The following is a 13,008-nucleotide window of genomic DNA, read 5'->3' as shown; positions in this document are numbered from 1 at the left end:
TTAGGCCCGTCAAGATGGCAGCAGTGAGGTTAGCGATGCGTTGTTGTCGATGACAGCTGTCAAAAAGCACGTGGCTTTGTTTACAAATTCAAATTTCCCGCCAGAATTCAAATTTCCCGCGGGAGGAGGCCGCAGAACCCGCTTATTATACTACTCGAGTGGTTTCATATAAATGCATAATTTTGTCATCATTCCTCTTCTACCAGTCCATTTCTTACTTGTATCATCAAGAAAGAATTCAACTCCTTTTACACACACCCTTAAGTTGATTGCCTCACCCCCCCCCCCCTCCAAATAAATTTCTTTATTTTTAAAGGGGATTCCAAATACCAATTTTCACGTCTGTAACATCCTTTGTTTTTGAGATATAAGTATCCTTATTATTTATTTACATAGTTTACACCCACATTGGAGCACTTAAATCAAACCCAAATACATTTACGTTAACAAAGAATTAACTGACGATTTAGCTTGCATCATCTTCTTCTTTTCCCAAAACCTCTTCATTCTGGCTGACCTGGCTGCCCTTTCTTCATCAGATATGACATATTGTTTGTGTTGTACAGTTTTTAATGACAATCTTATTTGTTTGTTCTTGAGAATCCTTTTTTCTTCTCTATTTTCAATTTGCTTCATTGTAATATTCAGCTCTTCTAAATCATTCTGAACTTCTTTAAACCAATTATTTTTTATTTTACTTTTCCAAAAGTAATTAAATAGTTGTTTTATTTTCCTATTATCATTTAATCTAGAATGATGACAGAAAAAGGCAATTCTTCTTTTTCTCATCGTATCTATTATAGATTCACTTTCCCTATAAACCACTGCATTAGGCAATAATCTCCATTGTCCATCTACCTGCTGTTTTTTATTAATGATTGTTCTGAGAATCCTTCTGTCAACCTTTTGCAGTGTATCAGTTGTTGCTTTGGTGTTCAAGTTAAATAGTGTTTCACAAGCATAAGTCGCTTCAGGTTTAATGACGGAACAGTAATGTTGAAGTTTAGCATTTATTGAAAGAGATTTTTTTCTTGTATGTTGGCCATGTAATTCGTTGTGCTTTTTTTAACTTAAATGTTCTGCTTTCTATTGATGATTTTTCATTGGTGTTCCAAGTTATAATTTCACCAAGATCTTTAAACTTATTCACAATTTTGTTTGGTATTGGCTAAGGTAATGGTTGGTGCTGTAACAGGTAAGGTTGGCATTATTTCTGTTTTTTCATATGAAATTTGCAATCCAGCTTTTCTTGCTATGTTATCAAGTTCTTCTATTTGCAATTTAGCTTCTTCCATATCATTAGCAAGTAGTGCAAGATCATCAGCGAATGCTAAACAATTGAGTTTTATTTTTCTGCCAATCTTGATGTTAGGTTGACACATCTTATTCCACTCCCGCATGATTTTTTCCAACATACAATTAAACAATAATGGTGAGAGTCCATCTCCCTGCCGAAGTCCATTATTAATGTCAAATGGCTTTGAGAGTTCATTTCTAAATCTGACTTTAGATTTAGTGTTCTTAAGGGTAATTCCAATAAGGCGAATAAGTTTTGGATGTAAACCAAATTCTTTTAGGATATTCAATAATGACTCACGATGGATACTATCATACGACTTTTTAAAATCAACAAAAGTGATAACTAACTTTTTGTTTCTAACCCTATGATGCTTCGTAATCCACTTTAAACTGATAATTTGATCTGGACAACTTCTCCCTGGACGAAAGCCTCCTTGGTATTCTCCAAGTTCACAGTCAAGTTGTTCTTGAATTCTCATGTATAAACTTAATAACTTTGAAAAAATTTTGTAAGTGATATCCAGCAATGATATCCCCCGATAATTGTTGGGATCTGATCTATCACCTTTTTAATGTAAAGGGTGTATTATCACCATATTCCACTCTTCGGGCATTTTTTCAGTATTCCAATTGTCTATGAGGTATTTATGTAAATTCTGAATGGTTTGTGTATTAGCATTCTTCCATATTTCTCCAGTTAGTTGATTCTCCCCTGAAGCTTTGTAATTTTTAAGTGAATCGATGGCTTTCAACACTTCATGGTATAACCTTTTCTATTGGTGTTTTATTTTTTGAATGAAGGTCATACTCTAGGTATTGTGTTGGTTCTTCGCTATTAAGTAATTCTTGAAAGTATTGAGCTAAAATTTCTGCATTCTCTTGGTTACTATGTGCCAGTTTTCCATTTGTATTTCTCATCATAAGTGTTGGTGGAGTATAGTTTGATTGGTATTGTCGAAACGTTTTATAAAAATTCCTCGTCTTATGTTGTATGAATGCTTCATCTATGGCGTTTAATGATTCTTTGTGATAATTTCTCTTAACCCTTCTGATTTCTTTGGCTGTTTGTTTTCTAGCATTATTTAGTTCTTCACGGGACTGTTCTGTTCTCTTTTGTTGATCATTCAACCATGCTTTGTGCCTGTTTTGAATCGCTGTGTCACACTCCACATTCCACCAAGTATGTTTCTTTCGTTTTTTAACAGGAGCAATTTCTTCAGCTACGGTTTTTAATTTTTCAATTACCATCCCCAAATTGCCGCTTAGAGGAGTTTTAGACCTTTCAAAATACAGTTTATTATTAATTAAATAACTACGGTCATACTTCTTCCTCCTATTGGATTTGGATATTTTGTTCTTCTTTTTTGGCATTAATTTTATTTTAATCTTGGAAATATAGTGATCTGAATCTATGCCTACCCCACGGAGAACTTTCACATTATAAATTTCTTTGTGATAATTCTTTTCCATGGCCACATGGTCAATTCGGAACCCCCCAATTTAATATTAGGGCATTTCCAAGTCATTAGTTTGTGTGGTCTTCTTTTAAACCTTGTAGATTCCAAAATTAATCCATGATCTATACAAAGATCAATTAATCTTTGACCATTTTTATTTGTAAATTTATGCGCTGGCCATTTACCCACTACTGTATTTAGCATTAAAGTCACCAAGTAAAATTTTAATATGTGTATCAGAGATACCTGAAATCAACTGGTCCAATTCTTCCCAAAATTTTTCTGTTTCTTCCTTTTCTTTGTTATTTTTGTCATTCGTTGGGGCATGGGCATTTATCAATGTGTATGTTTTATTCTCTTCAATTGAATCTAATATGCTGTTGTGGACCAAGAATCCTACTCCAAATTGAGGAACATTCTTCATCACTCTTTTCCCTGGAGAACCTTTGTAAAGGCGATATCCTCCTGATTCTAATGGGTCCTGATCTGTATTGCGCAATTGTTGAAGAGCTGTTATCACTATCTTATGCTGGTCCAATACATCTGTTAAATGTTTTAACTTGCCAAGTTTCATAATTGAATTGATATTTAATGTTGCAAAAAATGAAAATTGTCTTGGTTTATTGAATTTCAGTCTTTTCTTAACCGTATGTGTCTGCATGTCATCTGTTGGGCTTCCAGGCGCTCCGACTTGCCTTGATCTTCTACGTGACACCCCACCGTATGTGAGTGGTGTCTTTGTTTGGACCTGCTGATTTTGTATGTCCAAACTGGTGGATTTATTCGTGAGAAGACTAATCATATTTGGCTGATTATCTGATCAATGATCAATGTTTCTGACTGTAGTCAGGGTTTACCATTCCAGATGTGATCTGGAAGGATGATTAATGAAATATGGATTGATGAATGATGCATTTGTGGAGTGGAAAAAATGGAAGGGATCCGACACTTCGAAAAATGAAGATATCGGCCATAGGAAGACAAGGGCCACGAAGGGCATGAAAATGAAAGACTCCCTAGCCCTCACAAACCTAATAGAGTAGGGGTCAGAAAAGAACAAGAGTTGACCAAGGGAGGTCAGATAAGATAGAAGTATCCTTATAAAAAGAATTCAACTCATTTTTCAGTTGATTTACCCCCTCCCACCCCTCTTAATTGGATTTTCCAAAAAAATATGTCCTAACTTATTTTTTAATGAGATTTGAAATACCAATTTGATATATTTGTTTGTTTCTTTGTTTGTCCAACCCTTGTCCCATTTCTGTGTGGGGTCGGGTATGAGGTGAAATGAATCTGTCGCGGCGGGTTTTTATGACTGGATGCCCTTCCTGATGTCAACCTCATCAGAGGAGTTAAGAGATGAAATGAATGACGTGGTATATGATAGTAGGAAGGGAGAGGGTGAAACCTGGTGCCAGCACATAGCCTACTCCTGTTAAATAGCACCAAGATGTCTGCTCAAGGCTTTACATCCCCATCCGACAGATGAATCACCATCAACAGTGTCACTCCATATGAGCACTGTGGAGAGGTTTGGAATTTAATCCAGGCTATTGGCACTCAATCTAGTGATTAGAAATTGTATACCACCACCTCCCCTACCCTGCCGGCCAACATTCTGATGGTGAAAATTTTTTCGACCAGCAGGACTCAAACCAGCTAACCCCGGTGTCAGACCATTTAGACTTCAATGCTTTAACGATCATGGCCACCAGGCGGGCTTGGAATTTGATAGGGTATATATAAGTATCGTCATAAAAAGAATTCAACACTTTCGAACAAAGGTTTTATAGGTGAGGAGGAGGAAGGAGGAATTCAGACCCCACCGGGTGCTGGCCAAGCGACACACAAGACGAGCACGGGTGGCAGTCTTGGTTTTGAGGTGAAGGGAATGTGGACAGAAGGTGAGGTGATGGTCGAAATATATTCCAAGGTACTTAAGGGTGGGTTCAGTTAGGATAGGGGTGTTGCGGATATGAAGTTGAAGTTGGTTGGGGTCACAGGTGCTGCTGGACATGCCACGATGGTGACAGAGGAGAATGGCTTGGATTTTGGTAGGATTAAGCTTGAGGTGCCATCGGTCACACCAGGATATGAAGGAATTTAGGTATAGTTCGATTTTGTGGTTAATGGACTGAACGGAATAGAGAGAAGCAAGGATGGCAGTGTCATTGGTGAATTGGAACAGTTGAAGCGGTTGGGGAGGTTGGGGAATGTCGGTGACGAACAGTATGAAGAGAAGTGGGGAGAGCGGAGAACCTTGGGGAACACCTAGGGTAAGGGTAAAAGATGAGGAGAGCTGTTGGTTGATGGAGATCTGGGTGGTTCGATTGGAAAGCCGTGGAGGCCACAGTGTAGGCTACTTGGAGCCACCGGCAGTGCCAGTGCACTATGAGAGACTTTGTCTCATTAAAAAAAAAAAAAGTATGCCTGCCTGGCCATCAGATGATAAAGATGTTGATTCCGATAGGGAACTTGAAATATTTGTTCTGAATGAGTACATTTATAATAACAATATAGTTGGTCCATTGTTGGACATTACAATGATGATTATGAACAGTTATTAAAAAGTCAAGAGAAGGTTCTGTCTAATATTTTGTTGTTGTTGATTGTTTGCTTGCTAAGACATCGCAGGAAAAGTGTTTAACAGAATTTCTCTGTCAAAAAGCCTCAGCTACCATGGTGTGTAAGTTAAAGTGTAAGTTGATACACTCTAATACTTCCTGTAACGTTAATTCATAGTATATCTGTCCGGCTCCATGGCTAAATGGTTAGCGTGCTGGCCTTTGGTCACAGGGGTCCCGGGTTCGATTCCCAGCAGGCTTAGGAATTTTAAACTTAATTGGTTAATTTTGCTGGCATGGCGGCTGGGTGTATGTGTCATCATCGTCATTTCATCCTCATCATGACACGCAGGTCGCCTACGGACATCAAATAGAAAACACCTGCATCTAGCGAGCCGAACTTGTCCTCGGACACTCCCGGCACCAAAAGCTGTACACCATTAAAAAAAAAATAGTATATCTATAAATGTACTATACCAGAAGTACCCCAAAAATTAATTTTACACAAATACATACTTGTATGTTTGGTACAAATTCCTTATAGAATTACTCTGTACATTTTTTTTAACAATTTGCCTTACATCACATCACGTCAACTGTTCCAAAAATTCTACAGGATCATAATTACTTATTCAATTATATTGAATTACATTATATAAATCTATATATACTTACATTCCTGCGACCGAAGCAAATACTGGATCATTAAGCTATTCTTCATCTTACGTTGGCATTTGAAACCACAGTGCCAGTCGTGCTTGATTATCTACAAAATGAAAGGGTTTTTAAATGTTGGAAATGATGTAAAAATATTTTTTGTCCATATCATAGTGTATTAAAGAAGGGCCTATTGAACCAATAATCTTCAATATAGAATTGTTTGCCCACTGTTACTATAAATATAATTTCTGGGAGAAACTTCTTGTGTACTGAAGAACTTGAGAATATAGTGATTTGTTTCGGTCATGATTGAAATCACTAAATCATTGCCCAGAAAAATTTTGATGAAAGATAATGGGTCAGTTTTGCATGTAATATCCACTTTTATTCTGGAATTACCAGTAAATGGAACTATTGTTAGTAAACACAACTGATGTATACATATTGTTTACTTTTAAGTGAAAACTAGTTAACAACCTCATGTCAGATACTCTTTGTATATAATCCCCAGGATAGAGATAGAAAGGGATTCCCAGGAAAGAGACAGAAAAGGTGAAAATGCTACAACTACGTCCACATGTGTACATAACATATGACACTGACAGGTGTACAACATAGACACAAGCCTGGTGATGAGTAACGTACAAATTTGGAAAACACCAAGACAAAATAACAATAGTGAAGGTACAGGGAAGGGAACTACCTACGTAAATTCTTAATGGTTGATAAGCAGGTATTACTTAATTGATAGCCAGTGTCCCTGTAGAAAATGTTAGGATTTCTAAATTGTTAGGATTTCTACATATTTCCACAGTTTCCCATATAATCCTGGACCTGTAGTGTTTAGTGTGGGTAAGAGCTCGAGCATCTTGGAACATGACATCATGACCCGACGACAGAGTGTGCTCAGCTATTGCCGATTTGTCTGGCTGGTTGAGACGAATATTATGTTCATGTTCCTTGATATGGGTACCAATGGACCAGCATGTTTGGCCGATGTATACCTTACCGCAAGTACAGGGAATTTCGTATACCCCAGGATGTAAAAGTGGGGACAATTTGTCCTTGGTTTTACTCAGACTGTGAGCAGTTTTAGTGGTGGTGCCTAACATGGTTTTTATATTGTGTTTGCGGAGGACCTTGACAATTCGATCTGTGGTGTTGTGAATGTAAGGCAAGTAGGCAGTTCCCTTCACTTCTTCCTTCTGTGAGCTTTGACTATGGTTTTTCATTCTGGAAATCCAACTGACCCTTGGTCATTTTTACAGAAGTACTAATATCCATGCTCCCTTAACTCAGTGACTATGGCTGGTTTTGTAGAATATGTGATGTGCATAGATGAGCATCCAGATGTTCCCATTCTTCTATTATCCCATTTTGGGTACTTCTTGACATTGGTTATTTTTGCCACAAACACTTAAATTATTAATATGAAATGAAAAGCATGCCATCCTCAAGGATATGTTTTTGTACAAGGGATGGGTATATTTTTCACTTACAGGAACAAAGTAATAGGCTCATGAAATTACAACAGACAAGATTTCAGAAGCGTGAAATTGAAGTGACCAGCAAAGACTTCCCAAGGAAGAATGCCCGTCTTCCCAGGCATATTGCTCCAGATAGTTACCATCTGAAGTTACAACCCTTTGGAGAGGAAGGTTATTTTCAAGGCCAAGTACTTATCAATGTATTCTGCTTGGAATCCACAGACAAGATTGTACTCCATGCTCATGAAGATCTGCAAATTGATCGAGAAAAGCTATCAGTTAGAAGACTTTTGAAGAAAAATCAAAAAACTATGAATTCAACACCGAATATTACAAGGTAAGGGAATAAAATCCATTTTATTTCTCTTCTTTCCTTTCTCTTTCTAAATTTGTTATACTGGTAGGTCAGACCTGCTTAGGGGAATGGAGGAGGAGAGAAGGATTGTCATTTTGCATGTGTCATGAAATGAATATTAGTCCACCTGACTGCAATCCCTTTCCAAGAAACAGAAAGTCTGGTAGCTGTCCGAGTTCAGTATTAGGAAGATCTTACTTGAGGGAAGTAAAATGTTTTTTCAATTTGCTTTACAATCAATCAATCAATCAATCAATCAATCAATCAATCAATCAATCAATCAATCAATCAATCAATCAATCAATCAATCAATCAATCAATCAATCAATCAATCAATACTACTCTGCATTTAGGGTAGTTGCCCAGGTGGCAGATTCCCTATACCTTGTTTTCCTAGCCTTTTCTTAAATAATTGGAAGGAAATTAGAAATTTATTGGACATCTCCCTTGGTAAGTTATTCCAATCCCAAACTCCCCCTCTTCCTATAAATAAATATTTGCCCCAATTTGTACTCTCGAATTCCAACTTCATCTTCATATTGTGATCTTTCCTACTTTTTAAAACACCATTCAAACTTATTCATGTATTAATGTCATTCCACTCCATCTCTGCACTGACAGCTTGGAACATACCACTTAGTTGAGCAGCTTGTCTTCTTTCTCCCAACTATTCCCAGCCCAAACTTTGCAACACTTGCTTGTCGGAAATCACCCAGAACAAATCGAGCTGCTTTTCTATGGATTTTTTCCAGGCCTTGAATCAAGTAATCCTGTTGCGGGTCCTGTACACCAGAACCATACTCTAGTTGCAGTCCTACCAGAGATTTATACGCCCTCTCCTTTACATCCTTACTACAACCCCTCAATACCGTCATAACCATTGTGTAGAGATCTGTACCCTTTATTCAAAATCCAGTTTTTTTGATTCCCACTGGTATAGGTGATGAGCTTCTTGAAAAAGGTATTGCTGCCGCTAGATAATTCTCACATTGCAGTCCCTCAGTATCTCACAGGCTGTCCAGTATTTTCTCTACTGTATTTACCTATGCCCTTCCATTTATCACTGAAATTCATATCACTGCATATAATGCTTTCCATCTATTATCCTTAGCTGACTTTTTTGCTCAATTATATTTTTGTAGCAAGTTCCTTCAGTCCCAGTATAGTTAAAAGATTGAACTATGATACAGTATAAGCTGATGAACAAAAAACTGAGGCACTGCAGAAGCCTTTAAATATGGCCGAAAAAAAGTCTGTTTAAATACACAAGAGATACGTTATTTCATGGTATTGATCACCTATCCCTTGACTTCCCATGGAAAACATTCAGATGCATACTGAATATTTCTCTCTGTGAGTATAAATGAATGGTGTTTTATTTCAGGAGAACCCCAGAGATAACGATTTCTAGAGTGAGAAGGAATTTCACAACTCAACAATATAGAATTATTCTTGGGAAGAAGTTAAAAGTCGGAGCTATGTATCAAGTGGCATTATCTTTCAGCAGCAATCTCTCTAATGAGAGCAGTTGTGCTTTCTGTTTAAAAAGTTATGAAGATCATGGAGCTGAAAACTCAAGGTACAGTATAAGCTTCCCTTCCTATAAACAAATATTTGCCCCAATTTGTACTCTTGAATTCCAACTTTATCTTCATATTGTAATCTTTCCTACTTTTTAAAACACCACTCGAACTTATTCATATACTAATGTCATTCCACTCCATCTCTCCACTGACAGCTCGGAACATACCACTTAGTTGAGCAGCTCGTCTTCTTTCTCCCAAGTATTCCCAGCCCAAAGTTTGTAACATTTGCAACTATTTTCCTCTGCCTCTTTTATCATTGGAACGGAAAGTGGAAATTATTATGTTAACGAATCAAATTATAATAGAAAGAGAGAAGCTTGAAAGTAACACATACTAGGATGAATCCAATGACAGAGAAGAGTGGGAAGAGGGAGCAACAGATAGAATGGCATGAAAGGACAAGGGCAGTTTCCACATCATCATACACTTTGTCTTCACATAATTGAGGACCAAAGATGGAAAAGAGTGAAAGTACCAAAATATGAAAAATGTGTGTTTTTAATAATATGGGGATGTATTAGCCATGCCACATATGGTGGTAAATCGTGCGTGTGCCTGAGATCATTAGTTTAGTTGGTAGGGAGTTGAACAGGTAGAATGTGCCCAGCTGAGTTTGGTGGGGAAGGGTGAATGTGCCAGCATCTTGTGCTGCAATTCTGCTGTGCTGTACATTGTGACAGTGTGCTATCACTGTATTTTCTAATTTCTGAGCTACTTAATTAAATAAATTAAATTTATAGAAGCTAAAAATTGTTGTGTAATTATATAAAATTTGGTGGATGTAGTACTTGCACTTCAAACGCCATATGTATTAATTCCTGGTCTCCTTTGGTAGAGAAGGGTGACAGTGTTCCATTGAGCTCAGGAACTCTATTATTGGCATTTACTCAAAAACATGTTTTTGGCACTTTTAGCCTTTTCCATCTTTGATCCTCAATTGGGCTCCATTCTCATCACTACCAGGTGTTTGTGTGATTACCCCAATTAAGATATTTCCTTATATTAACACTTAGGTACTGACAGTGATCACCATAAGGAATTTTCAACCTATCAACGTATTAATTAAATCTGAAATAACTTTTCCTACTAGTGAAAATCACAACCTGACCGTTAATCCTGTTTATCATCATACCATGCCAAATGCTGGGGCTGAACCTTAATTAAGACCACAGACACTTCCTTCCCACTCCGAGCCATAAAAACCTATCTATGTCCATTGTCCGTGCGATGTGAAAGAAATGAAATTTATAGAAGCTAAATATTGTTATGTAATTATGCAAAATGTATTGGATGCAGTATACTTTCGCTTCAAAGGATGTAGGAAATCATTAATTCCTGGTCTACTTTGGTAGAGAAGGGTAAAAGTGCCATTGTGTGTGTGCGAGTGGGGTGCAATGGTGCACCCACTGGTCTATTAGGTCACACTGTGTATGGAGCAGTGGTACACCGTGAAATATGAAACATCCTCTACGTGGATTTTGTAATAATTATTTGCTTTTTCAAAAGATAGCAGATAGCTTTCTGCTATACTCTTGCTGAGAGATGTTGCATATCTTTACAGTCATTTATTTATTAGAACTCAGCACACATGTTTCAAGTTCATTAGGAAACAACATTCAACAAGATTTTAAAATAAGACTGTAACATACAAACCCACTTATATTCATACACAGTGGCCACATGAAGAGTAACGCAAACATCGCACCTAAAATGAACATTTTAATGAAATATACTTTTAACATTCAGCCATCAAACAAGTGGATTTTAATCACCACACTGTTTTCATTATACATTCTAATTTTCACATCATTCATTCACTTATCATTGTTTTAGCATTTCTAGAATGTACTTTTGTCAATTTGTTAGATATTAACCAGCTGAAGATGATTCCAATGAGTCAAAACATGTTCTGGTAAAATTTAAATAAACATCTTTCTATTATTTGACAGGTAAAGCCATTTAAGAAGTGTATCGATTAGGTGGAACATTATAATTACTTTTAGAGGTATAGCTAATTTATTCGTTAATAGTGGTAGTGAAAATAATGCAGGATGTGACAGTGACATAGAGGACTAGTTCACTACTTCCAGTGAAAATAGTGATGTTGACGAGGTAATTCATGTTAATATGCCGAGAAATATTAACGCTTGGGGGGGCCTATGACACAAGGCCCAGTAATGATGTTCAGCTGACCTGGGATAATGAGTTTAGCATATGTTTTAATATTATGTAATATGTTATTGGTATTTGGCATTTTTTGATAATTATTCACCTCGTTTGGGAATGATAGCAAAATTTATACGATACTGCTCTCAGCATTGGGAGTAGGCTAGAAATTAAACATGCTGTGGATGCAGCCCAGGGTATTGCAATGTCATGCTTGGGGGATTAATGAAGGAGAGAGCCCATCTGTTTGAGGACAGCAGTGTATGGAGAAGTGTGTTTACATGTTTGTCATTGCCTACTCTTTCCATTCCTCCCTCTTTGCACACTGACCTGTCATCGTGCTTATGCTATTACGTGTTTATTTTCCTGGTCCTGCAGATAATGATAAGCTAACTGCACAGAATAGGATATAATCTAAAAAATATACAATGCTCTTGATAGTTTATAAAATATGATTTATTGAGCAGGCATATTATCTTTTCCAGCTGGTTTATTGTTACTCGCATGAAATTGGGAAATGCAAGGAATGTGTTTCCTTGCTTTGATGAACCAAAATTTAAGGCATCATTTGAATTAAGTATTGCTCGTCCAGAACATTACAAGTCTTTATCAAATATGCCTGTTAAAATCAGTCAAAACATGTAAGTATAATACTAAATATTTGTTATATTTCTTTTTTGTATAATTTCTCACCTGTCTTGAGCATAACTGCATACTTGGTATTTGTAGATATCATCTGGTATATACAGGGTGGACAGAAACAACGTGAACTGATTGTATCAGTATTACAGAATTGATCATACTGATATATAATATTTGAAAAATTACGTTGATATCTTGCACCGTTGTCATTTTTTCAGCTGCTGAAATTAGCCAATCAGATTGCTACATCGAAGAATTCAAATGGGCTGTACGAGGCGGTATTGCTAAATCTGCACATGACTTGGTCGAGCTTGAGAACCACGCTGAGAAATGAGCATCAAACAGTAACACACTGTGGGTTTCATCTTTATTCAAGTTCCTCCTCTGGAGAAGTTTATTTCGTCTTTTAGCGCTCTGAAGCTGGTTATTAGACACATGCAGATTTAGCAACACCGCCTTGCAAAGCCCATGTGAAGTCGCCCGCAAAGCAATCTGATCGACTAACTTCAGTAGCTGATAAAATGACAACGGTGTGAGATATCTAATTATATTTTTCCAATTATTTATCTGTGACTGATGCTCTAACGCTCATATACCCAGTTCATGTTGTTTCCAACCATCCAGTATATCTATTGGTCATGCAGAACTTTCCATGAAAACCGTGTAAGGCAAACATTGTGTAAATATGCTATACCTGGAAGTTGGTGTCCTTCCATATGTCTATCTGGAGGGCTTCTGTGTTGCAGATTTCTGTTAGTACTTGTTTCAAATATGCCATTCCCTTGATGATGG

At 37.0% G+C, this 13,008-nt stretch overlaps 1 protein-coding gene across 1 annotated transcript in view; it reads left to right on the top strand.

Annotated features, from left to right (window-relative positions):
• LOC136861051 (aminopeptidase N-like) overlaps positions 1-13,008 on the top strand; it is a 119,580-nt gene that overhangs the window by 29,430 nt on the left and 77,142 nt on the right. Inside the window, exons 2-4 of the mRNA XM_067138797.2 lie at positions 7,482-7,804; positions 9,207-9,401; positions 12,060-12,215. Of these exons, the coding sequence (XP_066994898.2) occupies positions 7,482-7,804; positions 9,207-9,401; positions 12,060-12,215 (674 nt within the window). The remainder of the gene's footprint in view (positions 1-7,481; positions 7,805-9,206; positions 9,402-12,059; positions 12,216-13,008) is intronic.

This window comes from Anabrus simplex, chromosome 1 (genome assembly GCF_040414725.1).
Source record: "Anabrus simplex isolate iqAnaSimp1 chromosome 1, ASM4041472v1, whole genome shotgun sequence".
NCBI classification, from domain to species: Eukaryota; Metazoa; Arthropoda; class Insecta; order Orthoptera; family Tettigoniidae; genus Anabrus; species Anabrus simplex.
Note: the sequence above shows the minus strand (reverse complement) of the source record. Positions and strands in the feature narration are given on the sequence as shown.